This window comes from Syngnathoides biaculeatus, chromosome 5 (genome assembly GCF_019802595.1).
Source record: "Syngnathoides biaculeatus isolate LvHL_M chromosome 5, ASM1980259v1, whole genome shotgun sequence".
NCBI classification, from domain to species: Eukaryota; Metazoa; Chordata; class Actinopteri; order Syngnathiformes; family Syngnathidae; genus Syngnathoides; species Syngnathoides biaculeatus.
In genome coordinates, this window is record NC_084644.1 from 20,557,312 (window position 1) to 20,578,981 (window position 21,670).

At 44.6% G+C, this 21,670-nt stretch overlaps 1 protein-coding gene across 5 annotated transcripts in view; it reads left to right on the forward strand.

Moving 5' to 3' along the window:
• Nucleotides 1-15,537, forward strand: part of ube3d (ubiquitin protein ligase E3D) — a 43,770-nt gene extending 28,233 nt beyond the window's left edge. For all 5 annotated transcript variants that reach the window (XM_061821327.1, XM_061821328.1, XM_061821329.1 and 2 more), the window contains one exon: nt 15,256-15,537. In XM_061821327.1, coding sequence (XP_061677311.1) covers nt 15,256-15,276 — 21 coding nt within the window. In that variant the 3' untranslated portion in view covers nt 15,277-15,537. The remainder of the gene's footprint in view (nt 1-15,255) is intronic.
• The last annotated feature ends 6,133 nt before the right edge of the window (nt 15,538-21,670 follow it).

Genomic DNA, 21,670 nt, shown 5'->3' on the forward strand with positions numbered 1-21,670 from the left:
ACCCCTACTGTCTGCTAATGGCTCCCCTATCCGCTCTTATGGCATGAGGACTGTGGACTTGTGTTTCGGGAATCAGCGCTTCACATGGGACTTTGTCACTGCCGTTGTCTCATTCCCTCTCCTCGGCGCTGATTTTTTTTTTTTTTGTGCCCACGGGCTGCTGGTGGATGTTAAGAGGGGCCGTCTGGTGGATGCACTGACTTTTTCCACGGTCGCCTGCGCCCGCATTGAGGCGACTTATGGCGGTCTCTCCAGTTCGCTCTCTGACGGCCGCGCTGAGTCATGCCGCTATGCTGGCCCACCCGACCCACGGGGCCCCTGTCGCTCTCACTACCGATGCATCGGACTACGCTGTTGGAGCCGTATTCGAACAGTGGGTCGGCGGCGCCTGGCAACCGCTTGCCTTTTTCATCCGTCAGCTGGTCCCCAGGGAGCGCAAATACAGCACGTTCGATAAGAGAGCTCCTCGGCCTCTGGCTGGCGATCCGCCACTTCCGCTCCCTATTGGAAGGCCGTGAGTTCACGGCATATGTGGACCATAAACCCCTCATTTTCGCCATGTCCAAGGTGGCCGAGCCGTGGTCCGCCCGCCAGCAACGCCAACTGTCGTTCATCTCGGAGTACACTACGGACATCCAACACATTGCCGGCAAATCCAATGTGGTCGCGGACTGCCTCTGCAGGGCGATCGTCGGCACTGTGCATCTGGGTCCCGACTACTCCCGCATGAGCGCAGACCAGGCCTCGGACCACGGGGTGCAGGCCCTCAAGACTTCTGACACGGGTTTGCGCCTGGAGGAAGTCGCGGTTGGTGACTCGGGCGTCAGGTTGCTGTGCGACCTCTCGGCTGACCAGCCTCGGCCGCTGGTCCCTGCTAACTGGCGAAGAGCTGTTTTCGAGGCGGTCCATAACCTCTCCCACCCCGGAAGGAAACCGTCCGTGAGGCTGGTGGCCCAGAAGTTCGTGTGGCGCGGTCGTCTCAAGAAAGATGTGCAGGCCTGGGTCGACTCGTACGTGTCCTGTCAGCGGGCTAAGGTGCATCGCCACACAAAAGCCCCGTTGGAGCCCTTCGCTGTCCCCGAGAGGAGGTTTGACCACAAAAACGTCGACTTGGTAGGTCCACTTCCTCCCTCGCACGGATTCACCTACTTGTTCACCATGGTGGACAGGACGACCCGCTGGCCCGAAGCCGTTCCCCTCTCCTCGACAACGTCGTCAGACGTGGCCCGGGCGTTCATCGGCACGTGGGTTGCACGCTTCGGGACCCCGTGCCACCTTTCCTCAGATCGTGGCCCTCAATTTACCTCTGAACTCTGGAACGCAGTCGCTGAGAGTTTGGGGGTCAAGCTGCACCGCACTACCGCCTATCACCCCCAGGCGAAAGGTCTTTGCAAGCGGTTCCATCGCTCCATGAAAGCAGCCCTGCGTGCCGGCTTGACGGACGGCAACTGGTTGGATAAGCTCCCGTGGGTCATGCTCTGCCTCAGGTGCGCCCCCAAGGAGGACCTGTTGTCCTCATCCAGCGAACTCGTCTATGGCCAGCCACTGCGGGTCCCCGGCGAATTCATCCCGGACGCCACAGCGGCCTGGTCTGCAGCCAGGCAACGGTCCTCCCTGATGGAGGCCGCAAAAGGGTTCGCGCCGGTTCCCACGTCGCAACATGGCACCCCAGCTACCCGGCTGCCCCGTCACCTGCGCTCTGCGGATTTTGTGTTTGTTCGTCATGACGCCCACCGTGGACCTCTCCACCCCCCATACGACGGGCCGTTCAGGGTCCTGGAGCACGGGGATAAGAGCCTGCTCGTGGACATTGGCGGCAGACCCGAGACTGTTTCCGTGGACAGGGTCAAACCCACGCACCTGGACATTGCCCAGCCTTTAGGGTTGGCCCTCCCCCCACGCCGGGGTCGTCCCCCTTTGGCCTGTGCCCCTGCGCCTCCTGGGGTGCCCTTGACCCCGCCTGGGCCCTTGTCCCGTGACTCAATGGACAGTGCGGCCCCGCCCCCCTCTGCCCCTACAGTGCACACCCGCCGGGGTCGGGTCGTCATCCCTCCACGGCACAAGGATTTTGACTATGGGTGAATTCTGGGGGGGGCTTGTGTGGTGTTTACATAATTCACCTGCGGGACCTCGAGTTGGAGTGCGGGGTTCCGCACAGACTGTTTTTGTTGTTGCGCTTCCGGAGTAAAGGTTAACAGAGTTCCCGCCGTTATGTGAGTAGTGTTTTCATGTCGAACAATAAAGCAAGTTCTGTTCCTGTGTCCGACACTCCGCCTCTGACTCCTTTTCTCCGGCGCTACAGTGTGTCCCGCACGTCGGCCGACTCGCGTTCTTCATCAGATGAGGATGAATCTGAGAAATCAGCGTTGTCCATGATTGTGTAGGAATGTAACCGAGCCTTTGTTTACACACTTAATGTCCCGCGCGTTGGCCAAGTAGTCAGACTCCGCGTCATTCCCGTCCGTAGAACCATCCAAAAATTCTACATTTAGAGCCACAGGTACAAATCTGTATGGAAGTATTCCTCCGTCTTCCCGATCAACCGATACTGCTATTTCTTCATCAGATAAGGATAAATCTGAGAAATCAGCAGTGGCCATAATTGTTTCCCAACGTAAGCGAGCCTTTGTTGCCGTGCCCACATCTGCGCACATAGGTCATGTGACTCGCCAAAATGGCGGCACCCGTGAAAATTCGTAATTGCCGATAAAAATCTTCTAAAAAATATATATATAATAATAAACATTCAGTGAGAGCAGACTAACATCACATTGTCAAGGTACAGTACATATGACATTACCTATTGGATATATTGTTCATCCAAACCACCGGAATTTCCCTTTAAGTTGTTTTTGTCCAATGTTACAACTGATTTTACGATTTGTTTTGCTTTGAGGGTTTTTTATGGATCAAATGTCATATTTTTCTGCTGTTAGCCTTATCTCAAGTTAACCTCCATATGCAACTTTGAGAATATTAATAGTGTACTTAGCCTCAGTTTCCTAGTACTTTTGTCCAGAAAGTACTGTGTTTTTGACTAAGCTGACAACTACTCTTGGCTTTTTTGAACACAATGACATTGTAATTAATAGTTTTTCTCTTAATCCCTGCTCAGAAAATCGAAGCAGTCCCATTACTTTACTAGCTGCAAAAAAAAGTAACAGCATATTTATGATTATGAATGAACTGTTCCTTCACAGTAAATGGTCATGTTTCTAAAAGCACAAGCCATGAAGATGACAATGTAATATTAAGGCAGGTATGCCTTTTTTCACCTCGCATACTAATAGGATATCATCAATACTTCTTAGTAACACTGATACTTTCTGGGGTTGCATGATGACTGAGGTGGGTGAAACCGGTGAAATTGAGGATGCAACAGACACATGCCAGAACAAGACAAAATATCTGTAGCACTGATACTATCTGGGGTTGCATGATGACTGAGGTGGGTGAAACCGGTGAAATTGAGGATGCAACAGACACAAGCCAGAACAAGACAAAGTATCTGTCTGGATTGTGGAAATGGTTAGAGTGGTAGTAGGTAGTGTGATGAAATGATACGCTCAAACATTTCCTGATTGTAGAGGTCTGTTGGGAAGTCATTGGGAGAGGACAGGAAGGTAATGTGATCACACAGCCATCTAGAGTTACCAGAATTGGTTTAAGAGTATCTGAGATCTTATTTGAAATGGTGAGGAAAACACAGTATTACCCACTGTGTCACAAAGACAACCATGCAGCCTGATGGCTTTTTGGAGGTAAAGATATTGTTATAGAGATCGTGCACCTATGTCATAAAATCACATGATTTTTGTTTACGTTGCCATATTGCCGGTCAAACAAGGCATTGTTGAAAGTTAATTCCGTTGAGCAGAAACGTAAATTATATATCTTATAGCACGACACCCATTTTTGTCCGATACAGTTAAACATTTAGAAAATGATCATAGATGAAGGTACGTGGAAAAATTACAGACACTTGGCAGAGAGGATCCATATATAAAGGAAGACTATATATAAAGGAAGGTCTGAATTTTTCATCGTAGGTGGATGTCCACTGTGAGAGAATCTAAAAAGAAAAATCCAGAAATCGCAATGTATGATTTTTTTTTTTTTTTTTTTTAATGCAGATGCAAATAAGTATATGAACACCTGTCCATCAGCTGGAATTCTGACACTCAAAGACTTGTTAGTCCACCTTTAAAAGTTCACCTCCACTCCATGTATTATCCTGAATCAGATGCACCTATGTGAGGTCGTTAGCTCCATAAAGACACCTGTCCACTCCATACAATCAGTAAGACTCGAACTTGTAACATGGCCAAGACCAAAGAGCTGTCCAAAGACACCACAGACAAAGTTGTACAAATCCACACAGCTGGAAATGGCCTCAGAGAAACTGCCAAGCAGCCTGGTGAAAAAAGATCCACTGTTGGAGCAATCATTAGAAAATGGAAGAAGCTAAACATGACGGTCAGTCTCAATGAGAGTGAAACCCCATGCAAGATATCACGTCATGGGATCTCAGTGATCCTTAGAAAGGTGAGGAATTAGCCCAGGACTACACAACAGGACTTGGTCAATGACCTGAAAAGAGCTGGGACCACCGTTTCCAAGGTGACTGTTGGTAATACACTAAGATGTCATGGTTTGAAACCATGCATGGCACAGAAGGTTCCACTGCTTAAACCAGCACATGTCATGGCCTGTCTTCAGTTTGCCACTGACCATTCGGATGATGCAGAGAAGTCATGAGAGAAAGTTTTGTGGTCAGATGAGACCAAAATTGAACTTTTTGGTCATAATTCCACTAACTGTGTTTGGAGGAAGACGAATAATGAGTTCCATCCCAAGAACACGATCCCTACTGTGAAGCATGAGCATGGTAGCATCATGCTTTGGAGGTGTTTTTCTGCACATGGGACAGGACCACTGCACTGTATTAAGGAAAGGATGACCACGGCCATGTATTGTGAGATTTGGGAGAACCACCTCTTTCCCTCTGTCGGAGCATTGAAGATGGGTCATGACTGGTCTTTCAACATGCCAATGACGCGAAGCACATAGCCAGGAAAACCAAGGAGAAGCATATCAAGGTTCTGGCGTGGCCTAGGCAGTCTCCAGACCTTCTTTGGGGAGAGCTGAAACTCCATGTTTCTCAGCGACAGCCCAGAAACCTGTCTGATCTAGAGAAGATCTGCGTGGAGGAGAGGGGCAAAATCCCTCCTGCGGTGTGTGCAAACCTTGTGAACAACTGCAGGAAACGTTTGACCTCTGTAATCGCAAAAGAAGGCTACTGTACCAAATAGATTGGTACAGTAGCCTAGTAGGTACATTGGTTTTCTCGGGTGTCCAAATACTTATTTCTAGCTGTATCACACAAATATATAGTTTAAAAAATCATACATTGTGATTTCTGGATTTTTCTTTTTAGATTATCTCTCTCACAGTGAACATGCACCTACGATGAAAATTTCAGACCCCTCCATGATTTCTAAGTGGGAGAACTTCCAATATAGCAGGGTGTTCAAATACTTATTTTCTTCACTGTACGTGTAAGCACACAATATGTCCCGTTTACTATTCAGGGCGATGCATGCGTGCAAACCCCCCAGCCCCTCGTCCCGCCATCCCCGCCGCCGGTCGATCACAAGAAACTGGCTGCCTGAAAAGTACAACTTGGGCTAAAAAAATTTTGGCCATGCCTGCTGTATATTCTCTACATCTAAACCAACTCCTCAGAAAAGCATCAAACAAATCCCAGCGGTCTATATAATGGGATTATTGTTCGTCCTTAGTGTCATGCGCCCTATTCACCACGTCAAGTTCCGGCTGTGTGTATTCTGGCTCAAGCGCACAGGCTTTAATTTTACACATCATGCTATTTTTGTTTTGTTTGTTTGTAATTATTTTTCACAAAATTCGGCCACAAAATTCCAGATAGTCGGCGTTCTTTGTTCAGTGAAACGTATCCACAAGCAATCGGGTGTCACAACAGCAAGCATTGCAGGCGTGGCAGTTTCCCAGCCGGGCTCATTGGAATATCTGAGTGAGAGTGGAATTTGATCATACTCTATCAATGTCCAGAGACTATCCCAGCTAGGTTCAGGCGAAAGGCGGACTACACCCTGAACTGGTCACCAGTCAGTCGCAGGGCAGATATCGACACTTATCACTGAGCGGGAATCGATGCCACGCTGCCCACACCAAAGTCAGGCGTGTGTACCACTACACCATCAGTGACATTGATGATTTATTATTTCTTTTAAATACGCATTGTTCTCAAATGAGTCAACTTGGCATTAGAAATACTTCTGGATAATTTAAGACTGAGAAGAATAATTCCTACCTGAAATTAAATGATCTCTACATAGGTGTGTGTATTTCGTTGGGAAACATCCATCCCATTTAATTACCAAAATCCATCAATCTTTTCTGGTCTATTCAGCTGGTATTCTATAGAATGATATCTTTGAAGAACTGTCTCATGTAGTGTGACAACGTACAGCATAACAGGTGTTGGGCATTGTGAAAAATCTGTTCCGATACCGCGACTCCCGCACTGCCAATTAGCTTTGTTTGACCGGCAAAATGGCATCGCAAACAATGGTGACATCACGTGCACGATTTCTATACTGTATAGAGAGAATATGAGACAACAACCATAGACATAAGACTGAGTTATTCCAGTACAGCACCTCTACTTACGATATTAATCCGTTCAAGAAGTCTTTTCATCACATGAATTTTTCGTAAGTAGCAGCGCATTTTACATTTAAATAGCATAATCTGTTCCAAGCCCCTCCCCCTTCAAAAAAAAAAAAGCAAGCACTCAAAGTACACAATGTAAAGAATAATAGCTATGCGAAGAGAAGGTGAGTGACAAGCAAAAGGCATTGTGGGGGACGGAGTAGGAGGCAAATTTTGACAGCCGTGAGAAAACATACATACGAACGTGCACAATTTAATTCAACTAAAATTTCTTTGGGCCCATGGTGAAGAAATATGAATAAACTTGCAAAAAACAAACAAAAATGTTCTACTTTCCAATGTACATTAGCTTGTGACAGCGCAAGCGGGATTCAGTGACAGTCGCGTGTCCATTGGAATCAAAAAGCATCATGGGTAAAGATTGGTGTCCTTCCTAGCCAATGGGATCCCAGGGCATTGCGGCAATAATCAATGGGAGTGCAGTTCTATCGTGCCATACTAACCAAGATACAGAATGTTTATGTTTTGTGGAATTTGGGAAATCCAGTGCCTACTTTTTCCCTTTTGTATGCTGAATTTACTTCGTAACTACAGAAAAAATATTTCCAAGGAGGTGTTTTGTAACGTGAATTTTCCTCAAGACATTCGTAAGTAGAGGTACCACTGTAGTTGAATACAGTACGGTCATACCTGTGCTTACAAACGTCTCTACTAACGAAAATTTTTCTCTCTAGTTACGAAGAAAATTCTGAATACGAAACAGAAAAAAATGGTGCTCACTTCCAACAAACGTAAACGTGTGCCAGGACCTTTTTAACCACGTTGGTGACCTCAACCCCAGAGATAGAAGATCCTGCCTCAGAGAACCCAGACTCAGCTTCCTCATGGGAAGACGTGTTGGTGGAATTGTGGTTTTCAACGTATTCTCCCCACCGACTCAGAACATCCCGATTTGAGGTCAGCAGTGCCCCATCCCCACTATACACTGTGTTGATGGTGGACTGCTTCCCCCTCTTGAGACCAGAATTTGGGACCAGAATTTCCTCGAAGCCATCTTGAAGTTGTTCTCCATGGCCTCACTGAACTCATCCAATGCCCGGATTTTTGTCTCAGAGAGCACTGAATGTACATTCCGCTTAGCCAGCCGGTACCTATCAGCTGCCTCGGGAGTCCAAAAACAGAACACCTCTCAGGTTTGCATGCCCTTCCAGGTCTCGTTGTCATTACCCACGTGAGCATTGAAGTACCCTAGCAGAACGATGGAGTCTCCAGAGGGAGTGCTCTCTAGCTAAACTGCTGTTTGGTGCATAAGCACAAACAACAGTCAGGACCCATACCCCTACCTGAAGGTACCCCAACGTTCAGGCCTTGAGTCGGGGAGCAATAATTATGCCCACACCTCCTCGGCGTCTCTCACCGTGGGCAACTCCAGAGTGAAACCCCAGAGTCCAACCCCTCTCAATAGAAGTGCTGCCAGAGCCAAGTGGTGCGTAGAGGCGATACTATATCTAGTCGGAACTTCTCGACCTCACACACCAACTCGGGCTACTTCCCTGCCAAAGAGGTGACATTCTTTGTCCCTAAAGCTAGTTTCTGTATCCGGGGATCATTTGCCCACCGCCCAGCTCACATCACACCCGACCCCTATGGCCCCTCACACAGGTGGTGAGTCCATGGGAACGGGGACCCATGTTACCCTTTTGGGCTGTGCCTGGCCGACTCCCATGTTTGCAGGCTCGACCATCATGCGCTCGTCTTCAAGCCCCACCTCCAGGCCTGGCTTCAGAAGGGGGGCCCGGTGACCCACGTCCAGGCAAGGGAAACCAAGATCCAATATTTTCACTCATCAGACTTTTAGAGTCGTATTTTGTCTCGCCCCTCACCGGGGACTTTTTTGCCATGAGTGACCCTACCAGGGGCGTGAGGTCCCAGACAACTTAGCTCCTCGGATCATCGAGACACACAAACCCCTCCACCATCTTAAGGTGACAGCTCGACGAGGGGTAGTCTACACATTTGCATCTCTATCCTTAATTGTCGTAACCTACTGCCCATCCATCCGATCTCTATCCCTCTGTCTGGACCACATATAGAGATGTTTTTCCATTTTCTTGAGTGTCCAACCTTATGTCCTCGTCATCATTTGCCTCAGTCCTTTCAGTGTCCCACTTTTGCTCATCTAATCTCTTTCCTTGTATGACGTCCTGTACTTTGGGATTCCACCGCCAAGTTCATTGTCCCCTTTCTTCACAGAAGATACCCCAAGTACTCTTGTCCCTGTCTTTTCTTTCTTTCTTGGCTACAGTAATCCAGTTTTCCAGGAGTTCCTCCTCTCCACTGAGAGCTATTCTCACCTATTTCCAAAAGGCTGCGTAACATTCTTTCATTCTCAGCTTCCACCACATGGTTCTCTGCTCTACCTTTCTCTTCTTAATCGTCCTCCCCACCACCAGAGTCATTTTACACACCATCATCCTATCCTAAACTCCCCTCGCAGTCAATAACCTCATTCAGATGACATCATTTGAAGAAAATGTAGTCCATGTGCGTACTTCTACCGCCGCTCTTGTAGGTCACCCTATGCTCCTGCTTCTTCTGGAATTAAGTGTTCACTACTGCCATTTCCATCCTTTTTGGAAAGTCGACCACCATCTGTAATTCAAAGTTCCTTTCTAGGACGCCGTACTTACCCATAACATCTTTATCACTGCTGTTTCCTTCACCAACATGTTCATTACAATCTGCACCAATCACAACTATTCTAGGATGCTCAGAACTACGTCATCTAGTTTCACTTCTAGGTCACATCCCGCCTGTGGGGCATAGTCGCTAATCATATTGTACATAACACCCTCAATTTCAAGTTTCAGCCTCATCACTCAATCTGATACGCCTTTCACCTCCAAGACATTCTTAGCCAACTCTTCCTTTAAAATAACCCTGACTACATTTCTCTTCCCATCTGTTCCATGGTAGAATGATTTAAACCCTGCCCCTAAATGTCTAGCCTTACTGCCTTTCAGCCTCCTCTCTTGGATGCACAATATATCAGCCTTTCTCCAAATCATCATGTCAACCAACTCCTGAGCTTTTCCTGTCATTGTCCCAAGATTCAAAGTCCCTACACTCAGTTGTAGGCTCTGTGCATTCCTCTTCTTCGACTGCAAACGAATCCACTTTCCTCCTCTTCTGTGTCCCGGGCCACAACCTCTCTGTTATGGGATTCTTTTGATGAACGCTCATATTTGTTTAGCAAAATTTTAAGACTGATGCCCTTCATGACGCAACTCACTGCATTTATCTTGGGACCGGCCAAAGGATTTCACTGTTTTGGGCCCCCATTGGCATATTTGCTTTTACAGTCAACACCATCAGTTAACGCAATTTGTCTGTTAATTAATTTGAACCACTTTTTTCATGGTCGGGTACAATACAAAAGTATTGTAAACAATTGTAAATACTGGACATTCGCTGTGATTGTTTTTTTTTTGTTGTTTTGTTTTTTGTCTTACATATGTCACTTACAGTTTGTATTTTCGAACCGTACTGTAGCCAGGGAAACCCCAACTCCAAAGTCTCGAGTTCCAACGTTATCAAATACTAAGGTTAGTGCACTTCTTTTTTATCAACTCTCGTGATTGGATGAAGGAAGGCCTGGACAAAAAATATATGTATATTCTTTTTACTGTACCAAATCAGTACAGAAATGTTGGAGACAATGCATGTTTACAGATCAAGCCCTCAAGTATAGACCAGCAAATAGTCTCGGAATTTGCAATCTGTCTGTAGATTGTCGAGCTGCAGCTACTTGAATGTTTTAGAATTTGAGTCTTCTTCTTTCCATTTCAGCTTGTCCCGTTAGGGGTTGCCACAGCATGTCATCTGTTTCCATCTAAGCCTATCTCCTGCATGTTCTTCTCTAATCCCCGCTGCCCTCATGTCTTTCCTCACAGCATCCATCAACCTTTTCTTTGGTCTTCCTCTCGCTCTTTTGCCTGGCAGATCCATCTTCAGCACCCTTCAACCTATATACTCACTCTCTCGCCTCTGGACATGTCCAAACCATCGAAGTCTGCTCTCTCGAACCTTGTCTCCAAAACATCCAACTTTGGCTGTCCTTCTAATTAGCTCACTTCTAATCCTACCCAACCTGCTCACTCCTAGAGAGAACCTCAACATCTTCATTTTTGCTTACTGTTGTCTCTTCAGTGCCATCGTTTCTAAGCCGTACATCATATCCGGCCTCACCACGGTTTTATAAACTTTGCCCTTCATCCTAGCAGAGACTCTTCTGTCACATAACACACCAGACACCTTCCGCCAGCTGTTCCAACCTGCTTGGATCCATTTCTTCACTTCCTTACCACACTCAACATTGCTCTGGATTGTTGACCCCAAGTATTTGAAGTCATCCATCCTTGCTATCTCTTCTCCCTGTAGCTTAACTCTTACCCCTGCGCCCCTCTCATTCATGCACATATATTCTGTTTTACTTTGACTAATCTTCATTGCTTTCCTTTCCAGTGCATGGCTCCATCTTTCTAATTGTTCCTCCACCTGCTCCTTGCTTTCACTACATATCACAATATCATCTGCGAACATAATAGTCCAAGAGGATTCCAGTCTAACCTCATCTGTCAAACTATCCATTACCACAGCAAACAGGAAGGGGCTCAGAGCCGATCCTTGATGCAGTTCCACTTCCACCTTAAATACCTGTCACAGCTACGGCACACCATTGTGCTGCTGCCGTCATACATGTTGTGTTGTATTCCAACATATTTCTTTCTTATTTCCTTTCTTGAGTCATCAGCCTTTTGTAGATCCACAAAGACACATTGTAGCTCATTCTGACCTTCTCTTTACTTTTACACTACCATTCTAAGGCAAATAATGCATCTGTGATACTCTTTCTGGGCATGAAACCATACTGCTGCTCGCAGATACTTACTTCTGTCCTGAGTGTAGCCTCCACTACTCTTTCCCATAACTTCATTTTTGGCTCATCAACTTTATTCCTCTATAGTTTCAACAGTTCTGAACATCACCTTTGTTCTTAAAAATAGGAACTAGCACACTTTTCCTCCATTCGTCAGGCATCTTCTTACCCGGTACTATTCTATTGAATAAGTTTGTCAAAAACTCCACAGCCACCTCCAAATTGCTTCCATGCTGCCACAGGTATGTCATCAGCCCCAACTGCCTTTCCATTTTTCATCCTGTTCAGTGCCTTTCTAACTTCCCCACTACTAATCATTGCCACTTCCTGGTCCATCACACTTGCCTCTTCTACACTTCCTTCTCTCTCATTTTCTTCATTCATCAACTTCTCAAAGTATTCTTTCCATCTATTTAGGACACTATTGGCACCAGTCAACACATTTCCATCCCTATCCTTAATCATCCTTACCTGCTACACATCCTTCCCATCTCTATCCTCTATCCTTTGTTTGGCAAACCTGTAGAGATCCTTTTCTTCTTCTTTTGTGTTCAGCCTGGTGTACTTGTCATCATATGCCTCTTATTTAGACGTCGCCGCCTCTACCTTTGCCCTACATCACATTTCAATGTATTCAGTCCTCTCAGTGTCCCACTTCTTCACTAATCTTTTTCCTTGTATGACTTCCTGTATTTTGGGGTTCCACCACCAAGTCTCTCTTTCCCATTTCCTACCAGAAGACACCCAAGGTACTCTCTGCCTGTCTCTCTGATCACGTTGGCTGTAGTACTCCAGTCTTCTCGGAGCTCTACCTGTCCATCGACAATCTCTCACCTCTTTCCGAAAGGCCACACAACATTCTTCCTTTCTCAGCTTCCACCACATGGTTCTCTGCTCTACCTTTGTCTTCTTAATCTTCCTATCCGCTACCAGAGTCATCCTACACATCACCATCCTATGCTGTCGAGCTACACTCTCCCCTACCTCTACTTTACAGTCAGTAACCTCCTTCAGATTACATTGTCTGCACAAAATATAATCCACCTGCGTGCTTCTACCGCCGCTCTTGTAGGTCTCTATGTTCCTGCCTCTTCTGGAAATAAGTGTTCACTACTGCCATTTCCATCCTTTTTGCAAAGTCCACCACCATCTGTCCCTCTGAGTTCCTTTCCTGGATGCCTTATTTACCCATCACTTCTTCATCGCCCCTGTTTCCTTCACCAACATGTCCATTACAATCTGCCTCAATCACAACTCTCTGTCTGGGATGCTCAGAACTGCTTCATCTCGTTCCTTCCAGAATTTGTCTTTCAACTCCAAGTCACATCCTACCTGTGGGGCATAGCCGCTAATCACATTATATATAACACCCTCACTTTCAAATTTCAGCCTCATCACTTGATCTGATACGCCTTTCACGTCCAAGACATTCTTAGCCAGCTCTTCCTTTAAAATAACCCCTACTCCATTTCTCTTTCCATCTATTCCATGGTCAAATAATTTAAATCCTGCTCCTAAACTTCTAGCTTTACTACCTTTCCACCTGCTCTCTTGGATGCACAGTATGTGAAACTTTCTCCTTTGAACCTTTCTCCTAATCATCACGTCAACCAACTCCTGAGCTTTTCCTGTTAAAGTCCCAACATTCAAAGTCCCTACACTCAGTTGTAGGCTTTGTGCCTTCCTCTTCCTCTTCTTCTTCTGCCGACGAATCCGCCTTCCTCTTCTTCTTTGTCTTCGACCCACAGTAGCTAAATTTCCACCGACGCCCTGGAGGTTAACGGTGCCGGGAGCAGGCGCTGTTAACCCGGGCCACGACCGATCCGGAATGGTCTTCTGTAGATGAACGCTCATATTTGTTTGGCAGGGTTTTGCGCCAGATGACCTTCCTCACGCAACCCTCTGTATTTATTCGGGCTTGGAACCGGCCTACTAATTGCACTGGCTAGTGCGTATGCTGTTAACATTTTTATAGAATAATAAAGTATTCGGATCAATTATATTTTTGATCTGTTATAGACAAATTAGGAATACATTTCAGCAATTTCACTAAAAATAAACAATTGTTTTTCCGGTTTCATCAATTTTTATTTTTTTCATTCACATTTACCATCAAACTTATTTTCTTCCAGACTAACTAAACAAAAACTTGAAGACACCTCAATTTTTTCACCCCTACAGTACTTGATTCAAAATGTAGCCACTTGCAGATATGATGGTCGTACAGTCACCATAATGTACAACTACAGTATATGCGACTATAATGTATTCAAGGTACTTGTGACGCACTGTGAGCTGTCTCTGTTTAACCATTAACTCTTTCCTTCCATTAACAGGCAGCTACTGTTCATAACAATAGTGTTGTCATGGCCTCAGAATTGTTGAAGAAAGGAGTGTTTTAGTCACCAATTTACAAGATGGAATTAGCCACAGCTCATGCCAACACTGTCTTATGCCAGACTGGCTTTTCTTTTGGCTTATCACACTATTCCAACCCCTGCCCTTTTCAAAGCATCCATACATGATTACAGATAGAGTATCAAACAGGGAGAGCTGCCAGTAAATGAGGCAGAGAAAATTCCTTAGTCATTTTATCTTTTTTTTTTTTTTGTCAAAGTACTTCAAACAGTAATTTGTGTTGCAGCCCTAATTGATTGTACCAATAAACAACAGTAGCCAATTCCAGAACGAAGGCTTTTTGAGCTTTGAATTGCAGCCGGACACTTTCTGCTAATTTTAAGTTATATCCAGAGTTTGTTTGTTCCAGAGCAATTAAGTTGAGGTTTTACTGTATATTGAATTAACCTATTCAAACTTAAACTCTTCTCTTTGTGCTCTGCATTCAAGTGAAAAGTAAAGAAAACTTTTTTCCCCCTTTTTGAATTTTGTTTCATATGTTTCAAACTTTCCTGATCATTTTGGATGGAGAGTACAGTGATATCACACTACAGCAGCCCCTTAGGGTACGTGGGTTTTGTGTCATAGTACATAGGAGCTTGTCAGCCTTGTCACCGTCTCTCTCCCTGCCTCAGCCGAATAAAGTGATATTACAAGTCTCCATTTCCCTGTTCTCTCAACTCCAGTTTTCTCATTTTGTCCGCTCGTCTAGACCTCCCATCAAATTTGTTGTAACTAACCTCCATTTGCTGTTTATCATTTGTATAAACTACCACTGATGCGCCTGAGTGGCAAGCAACCATTGGCACAGGGAAAACGAAGACTCTGCCTTGAGTGATGCCCTCATCTGTCATCCCAATGTGTAGCCCAAGTGTAACTATTGACTATTGTCTGCAGTAGGTAAACACCCAAGAAGAACAGATGGAGGACGTGAGGCAGGATCAGGCTTAGTTGATTTGCTTTCTGTACTTTGTTCAGTTAAATGTGGGTTTTTGAACTTGTGAAATTACTCCCACCTTTGGGTTATTTTTTTATTTATTTATTTAAGCACCATAATTTCTGATAGTGTCACTATCCTTATAGCAGTTTATCGCACACCAGTACATCTGCAACATTTGGAATTAAAGTTCAAAGAGGAGTTGTTTGAAATGCTACAAATAAATGTGTGTTCAGAACTCTACCAACTCTTTTTCTGTTGTCCTCAGGTGGCTTACCTACGACTGTGAATCCTCAGAAAAGTTGCCGGGAGTTTGTGGCCCTGTATTCCTTTGTGGTCAACTCTAAGCCATTGAAAAGCTGATTGTTTCTCCTTTGTTTTTCTTTGCTATTATTCATAAACATAAAGAAGAAAAAATTACTTATGGTATAATGTGGTTTTACAGTTATTTCCATCATGTTTTACCAGTGTTGTTTATTCATCGTGTTCAGAATTTTGTAGTTTTCTTACACATTTTCACCCAAATAAATTAAAATGTTTTTTTCTTCAAAGAATCAACTCATCATTTCTCATCTACTTAACAGTTATGCTTGATGAAGCTTATTTTAGAGACACTTCATCCACAGTGCACAGCAGCCAATCCACTACTTGAGGGTAATTGCATCTTGTGCTATACGTGTTACTTTGTTGAGTTCTGACTATATTGGTTCAGTCCTTATGAGTTTTGTAATGGTAACCCTTATTTTAAAAAAAAAAAGTTATGTCTTGATATATGTTGCTATAATAATACCATTTGCTTGGGTGTGCGTTGCAGTAGTGCGGTGTGTACTATAGGCCATACTGTCATGTACGTGCAAGACTGGAACAATGCTCAGTGGTGCTTTTCTGGCTGTACACATTCTCCCATCTACTCAAATCTGTCATTTACACACACTCATGAAAGGTACTCAGTCTGGATGGAGCAACCCTGAAATGAAGGCATTCCCTGTTAAATCTGGCCCTGAGCACATTTTGCAGATTCTACAGTGAATTTATGCACTTTTCCTCCTCTGCGACACAGTGACTGTAGTAAGTCCAGCGCCCCACAAAGATGCATCATATTGCATGTTTGATTCATTTAAATGCCATGCAATGTATAACTCCTGTTGACTAAGTGAGGCACACCTGGCCTGTGCTCTAATGAGGCCCATAGCTTGGTGGTTCAAGCATTGGTTTGATAAACCAGGAGTCATGAGTTTGTATCTCACTGGGGTCTCTACTCCCCAAAAGGGGTGGCCTCAGGAAGGGCATCCGGCTTAAAAACTGCCAAACAAGTATGAGCGTTCATCTGAGATGTTACGCTGTGGTGACCCCTAACGGGACAAACTGAAAGAAACTTACCTGGCCTGTAACTTTCCCCAACTGCCCAACAGCAATGATGTGTCCCTACCATATAATGCTGACAGCCGAACAAGATATATTAATTGCCGAAAAAATGTTGGCGCCAGCTAACTTTTTTTCATCATCAAGAAGGCTTTCAGGTTCTGATATGCTCCTGGTGGCCTGAGTTTTTTGAAACCGCCAGGCCTTGTCCTACAACAGTTGCAGTTATTGTCATGGCACAGTGGTGAGTTTTATATATTGAATATTTTTTTATTTGCTTCTATGTCAGTCATCAATTTTTTTAATGTGACTCACCTCGTCTCTGTTGCAAGGAAGGTGTTGCACCTCTGATCTATCCCTTTTCTATTATCGAACCTAAATTTTCATTGCAAGTTCCACAGCCCCGATTTGTTCTGGCCTCGGTTGGCCTAGCCTGCCCTTCATTGCTTTTCCATTACAACAGGCACCAATCAAAAGCGGGAGGGATTGGGCCAGGATCAAGAACAGTGATTACAAGCTCATTCATCATTTCCTTCATTCTTGGTATGACAATGGCTGTTCTGGAGACCATGATGTATGTATTCCTTTGTCTTAAGATTTTCAACAAGCGCAGGCATGAAAAGAGCCAAAGAAGGTAATTTTACAGTGAGCCAAAATATCTTCGAAAAGTATCAAAGATTGTTTGAGGTCATGGAGTAGTGGAGCCCCCAGGAATGACCAAGAAGACCCTGGAGATTCCCGCTCCCGGCTTGCCTGGGAACGACTCGTGATCCACCCAGAAGAGCTGGACAAAGAGAGGGAAGTCTGGTCTTCACTAGCTGCCCCTACAACCCGACCTAAGCATCAGTAAAGGGATAGATCCATGATTGTTTATTTTAGCTGCAGATGTAGTCGAGCATATTAAAACCCCTTTTCGATCAACCCTAATGAAAAATAAATATTTTCATGCTGATATTTTCACAACTGTCTGAAAAGGCTAATGAGCTGCATGTTGTCAACAAACAGTGTGGTACCCCAAAACTTGAAATTTCTATCATCAAGGGACTAAGAAAAGACAACGCCTATCTGGAACCCCTCGAAGCATTTGATTGTGGTTACTGGTGTGGAGTGATTTCCTTTTCTCATCATGCTTGAAACAAATTGGATATTTAAAGCCTCCTGCATGTGCACTCAGAGAAAGGGCAAAAAGTAAGAAGAAGAAGCCCTTGACAGTTTGGCGGATGTATTTAATTAGCCTATTTATGCTCTGCTTTGCCATCTTAGCAGGCCCAATACTGTACAGTAGTTCTTTGTGCTTTTCAGAGTAATTGTCACCTGCCGCATCAGCATTCAGCTGGTCCCGGCATGATAACAGAGGCAGGAAAAAAAACCCTTCTTGCAACTAAAAGGAGTTAAAAATAGGTGTAAAAGCAAATATGATTTCTGGGCAAAAGTAACTTATGCAGACGAAAATCTCACACATAGAGTAGAAGCGTTTGCCAATACGTTCCAGTAGGTACTATTAATGCATCCTCTGCTTTACTCAACTGGTATGAAGATTGAAAATGTTTCTTCTAAAAGGAAAATCTTTGAAGCATGTACATCAAAATTCACAATCCTCTGCTGAAAATGTGTCTGACAAATAGGAGCGAATAAAAAACAGAAGGAACAAGATGAAAAAATATTTGAGAAAGATCTAAAAGCTACAGTTCCATCATTATTGTAACAATTCTCATCTTGGGTGTGTTTTTAAAAAACAACAACAATTGGATTGAATGCATTGAGACCAAAATCAAGCCTTTAAAATAAAAATAAAAATGTTATGACCTCAATTTGCAAATGAGTCCACTAGAAGCCTACTGATTGTAAATTGTAGTCTGTCGGTGTGAGCCAGATGTCATCGAAATATGCTGACACACACATGTATGCTATAATTAAAATGAAAGAACAAAATATGGTCCTAATGTGTATGGTACATTAGAGGTGCATAGACCATTAAAAAGAAAGGAAAAACAATCACCGTTTGGAGTATAACTGATATTATCAATATTCAACCACCTCAAACCCTGGTCAGTCCAGGTTAGCTATAATGGCATGCAACATTTATTATTCTCATTTGCATGGTCTTCGCTCCTTTTGTTTTGTTGTCACCTTATGTGACTAAATGTATGTACATATTATATTATATACATACATATAAAATGTGTAGCGTGTTGGCCGCACAGTTCTGAGGATCGAGGTTCAATCCTGCTACCACCTGTGTGGAGTTTGCATGTTGCATGGGTTTTCTTCGGGCAATCCGGTTTACTCCCTCATCCCAAAAATATGCAACAATAATTGGACACCCTAAATTGCCCCTAGGTGTGATTGTGAATGCCACCATTGTCTGTGTCCCAGTGCCCTGCAATTGGCTGCCAACCACTTCAGGGTGTACCCTGCTTCCTGCCTGCTGACAGCTGGGATAAGCTCCAGCACTCTTGTGACCCTTGTGCGGATAAGCAGCTAAAGATTATTGGATGGATGGATATATAGCTGCCACCTATTCCTGATTGAGTGGAGTGGAGCTTAGCACTCAACTGTCGGAGATATCACAATATGTTACCTCCTACCTAATGCTTTAAGAGCCTGACAAGGAGAGAAACAACTCTGATCTGACGAGTCTGTTTTACACAATAGACTGCTGAGCTATTATCTACAGCACTTTTATAGATCAGTACTCTGAAAAAGGAAAGTGACAGCTTGGACATTGCACAGAATGACTGCACTACTGTACCAAAGTTTGAATCAGCACTGGCTGTCAGCCCATATGAACGCTAGTGCTTTTACTTCTTGGAAAGCATTGCAGATTTGTGAGGGAAATCACTACACATGGGAAATTGTCTACACATCCTTGAACAGATGAATTGATGTACTGAAAGTAGCTAAACGATTTGTCTGGGATAAAGAAAGTTAGAGAACAACGGTCACCAACATTGTGCCCGCATCCGCATGGTTGCTCACGAGGACTACTTAAGGTCCCCCACAAGGCATTTTTTAAAAATAGAACAGGTCACAAATTATTAGTGCTTTAAATTTCAAATCTGACTGGGTTACATGAATGAAATTTTAAAAATAACATTATATCGTGTAAAATATTCATATATCGGTAAAGTATTGGATTTTTTTATTTTGGAAGTTTCCCGCAAACATGTCATGTAGCCCTTCATAGGATCAGTCCTCATGAAGTAGCGCTCAGCCTCAAAAAGGTTGGTGACCCCTGCTAAAGAACATTTGACTGTGCTTAACACTTATCCAAACCCATTTTTATGTATTTGTTTCAGTAATGTACAATAACAACTGCAAAGTCAGAGTCACAAGAATATCAATGTAATATTACAGGAATTAGGACTATGTTACTGGAATAAAGTTTTCATTTTATGAGATAAGGAGTTTTAATGTGACAGGACTTTCAGCTGTTTGCTTTTTAACAGGTTTCTAATTGATTTGTAATTAGTCAATATGTAATTATGTACCTATTAGCGCTCAATGCAATATAGGTTTGTGCTGTCATGGGTGCATTTTATTAGTTTGACTTGGAGATGACAAATACCGTAACCAGGCACGCCTCAAAATAAAATACGGTACTGATTATTTAATCTACCCACATTACTGTCTTAATGCATCGCTTTGTGCAAAACCCTATGCAGTTTCTCCAACTTGGATTTGAGACAAATGTCCATTAAGACTGCATGTGTCACCAAAAATATGGAACGATCGCGTCAATAAGAGACACAGTATGAAGTTCAAATTGGATTTTCCGGGCCTTTCCATCTTCTAATGCATTTGGCTGTTTTTATTTATTCATTTTCTTTTTAAAGAGACAATGATGTGTGAGATTACAATGTGCCCAATTTAGAATGATATCTTTTTGAGAGAGGTCACACCATAAAGTTTTTTTCAACTTTGAGAGGAAATGAGGCATAAAATTGAGTTCCTTTTTTGGTCAACCAATCCTAATGGGTCATCTATCCTTGGCATCCTCGGCCATTCAATGAAAGGATCATAGAATCATTGTACATCTCCAGAGCCACGTTAGCATTGAACTCGAACCTAAAATATGACACTGGTATTAAGTTATTTATGTCGAAACCTGAGCTTGCACAGGATGTTGCATCTTCTATCTGGATTTGAGGACTTTGCACTTTTGACCACAGTGTTACGAGCATCCATTTTACACATAGTCCTTCATGGCTTGGTGTTCCGGGCCTGTAAGAGAAAAAAAAAGTCTCCCACGTGGGGGTGAGTTGCCGGCCAGTAATTCAATGGCACAGTCATATGGTCGGTGAGGTGGGAGAGACTTAGCCTTCGCTTTAGAGAATACTTCTATTCAGTCGGAACAGCGGGGAGGCACTAGCGACAAGTCTGAATCCAGTTGCGAGTCACGCGACACTGCCGGAGCGACCAGTGGATCCCCCTTCTCAAAGGGTGCAAAGCACGCAATGGCACATTTCGAACCCCATGATTTGATTTGGCCAGAAGGCCAGTCAATGAGGGGGTTCTGCTCTTTGAGCCACGGTTTCCCCAGAATGATGTCACTATTCTGGGAGTCGAAGACATGGAAGCTCAGGCGTTCACCGTGCGCGTCAGGGAATGTGATGTCCAAAAACTTGCCGTTCGCCGCATCAGCGTGCCGGAGTCGTTGTGTCCTAAATGTCTCCGGACTCAATAAGTCGACTACTCGCGGGTTCGCGCTTCACCCGGAGTCGATGAATGCCGTAGCCTTACTGACCATCCGCTAGCGCTTAGGGTAACCTGAAGCAGGGACGGCGTCGAACCGACCACGGTGTAGTTAACACAGTGGACCCCTTGAGTGCGGGTCGTGCGGGCTTGACAGGACACCAAGCCACGAGGTGGCCCATCTGCCCGCAATAATAACACTGACCCTCTCGCCGGCATCATTGCCGCTCCTCAGGCGAGCCGTGGATCCCTTCGACTTGCACAGGCTCCGTCTCATGACCCTGGACCGGTTGGCGTGCAGTCTATGGCACGAGGCTCCATTGAGCTTCTCCGCGCGTCAAGCCTCCCCTGTATTGTGAGCCTCTGGTCAATCCTCAGGGCAAGGGCGATGAACGAGTCCAAGTTTGTGGGCAGTTCCACTGCAACGGGGTGATCTTGAATCCCGGGCGAGAGCCCCTGAAAGAACGCGTCGAGGAGTGCTCCCTTGTTCCACCGGCTCTCTGCCGCCTAGATCCGGAACTCAATTGTGTAATCCGCAACCCTGCATTACCCCTGCCGGAGCGAGATGAAAGAAGCCGGGCCTGGGCTGTCATCAGACTGACATTGGCAGCACTGGACATGGACGT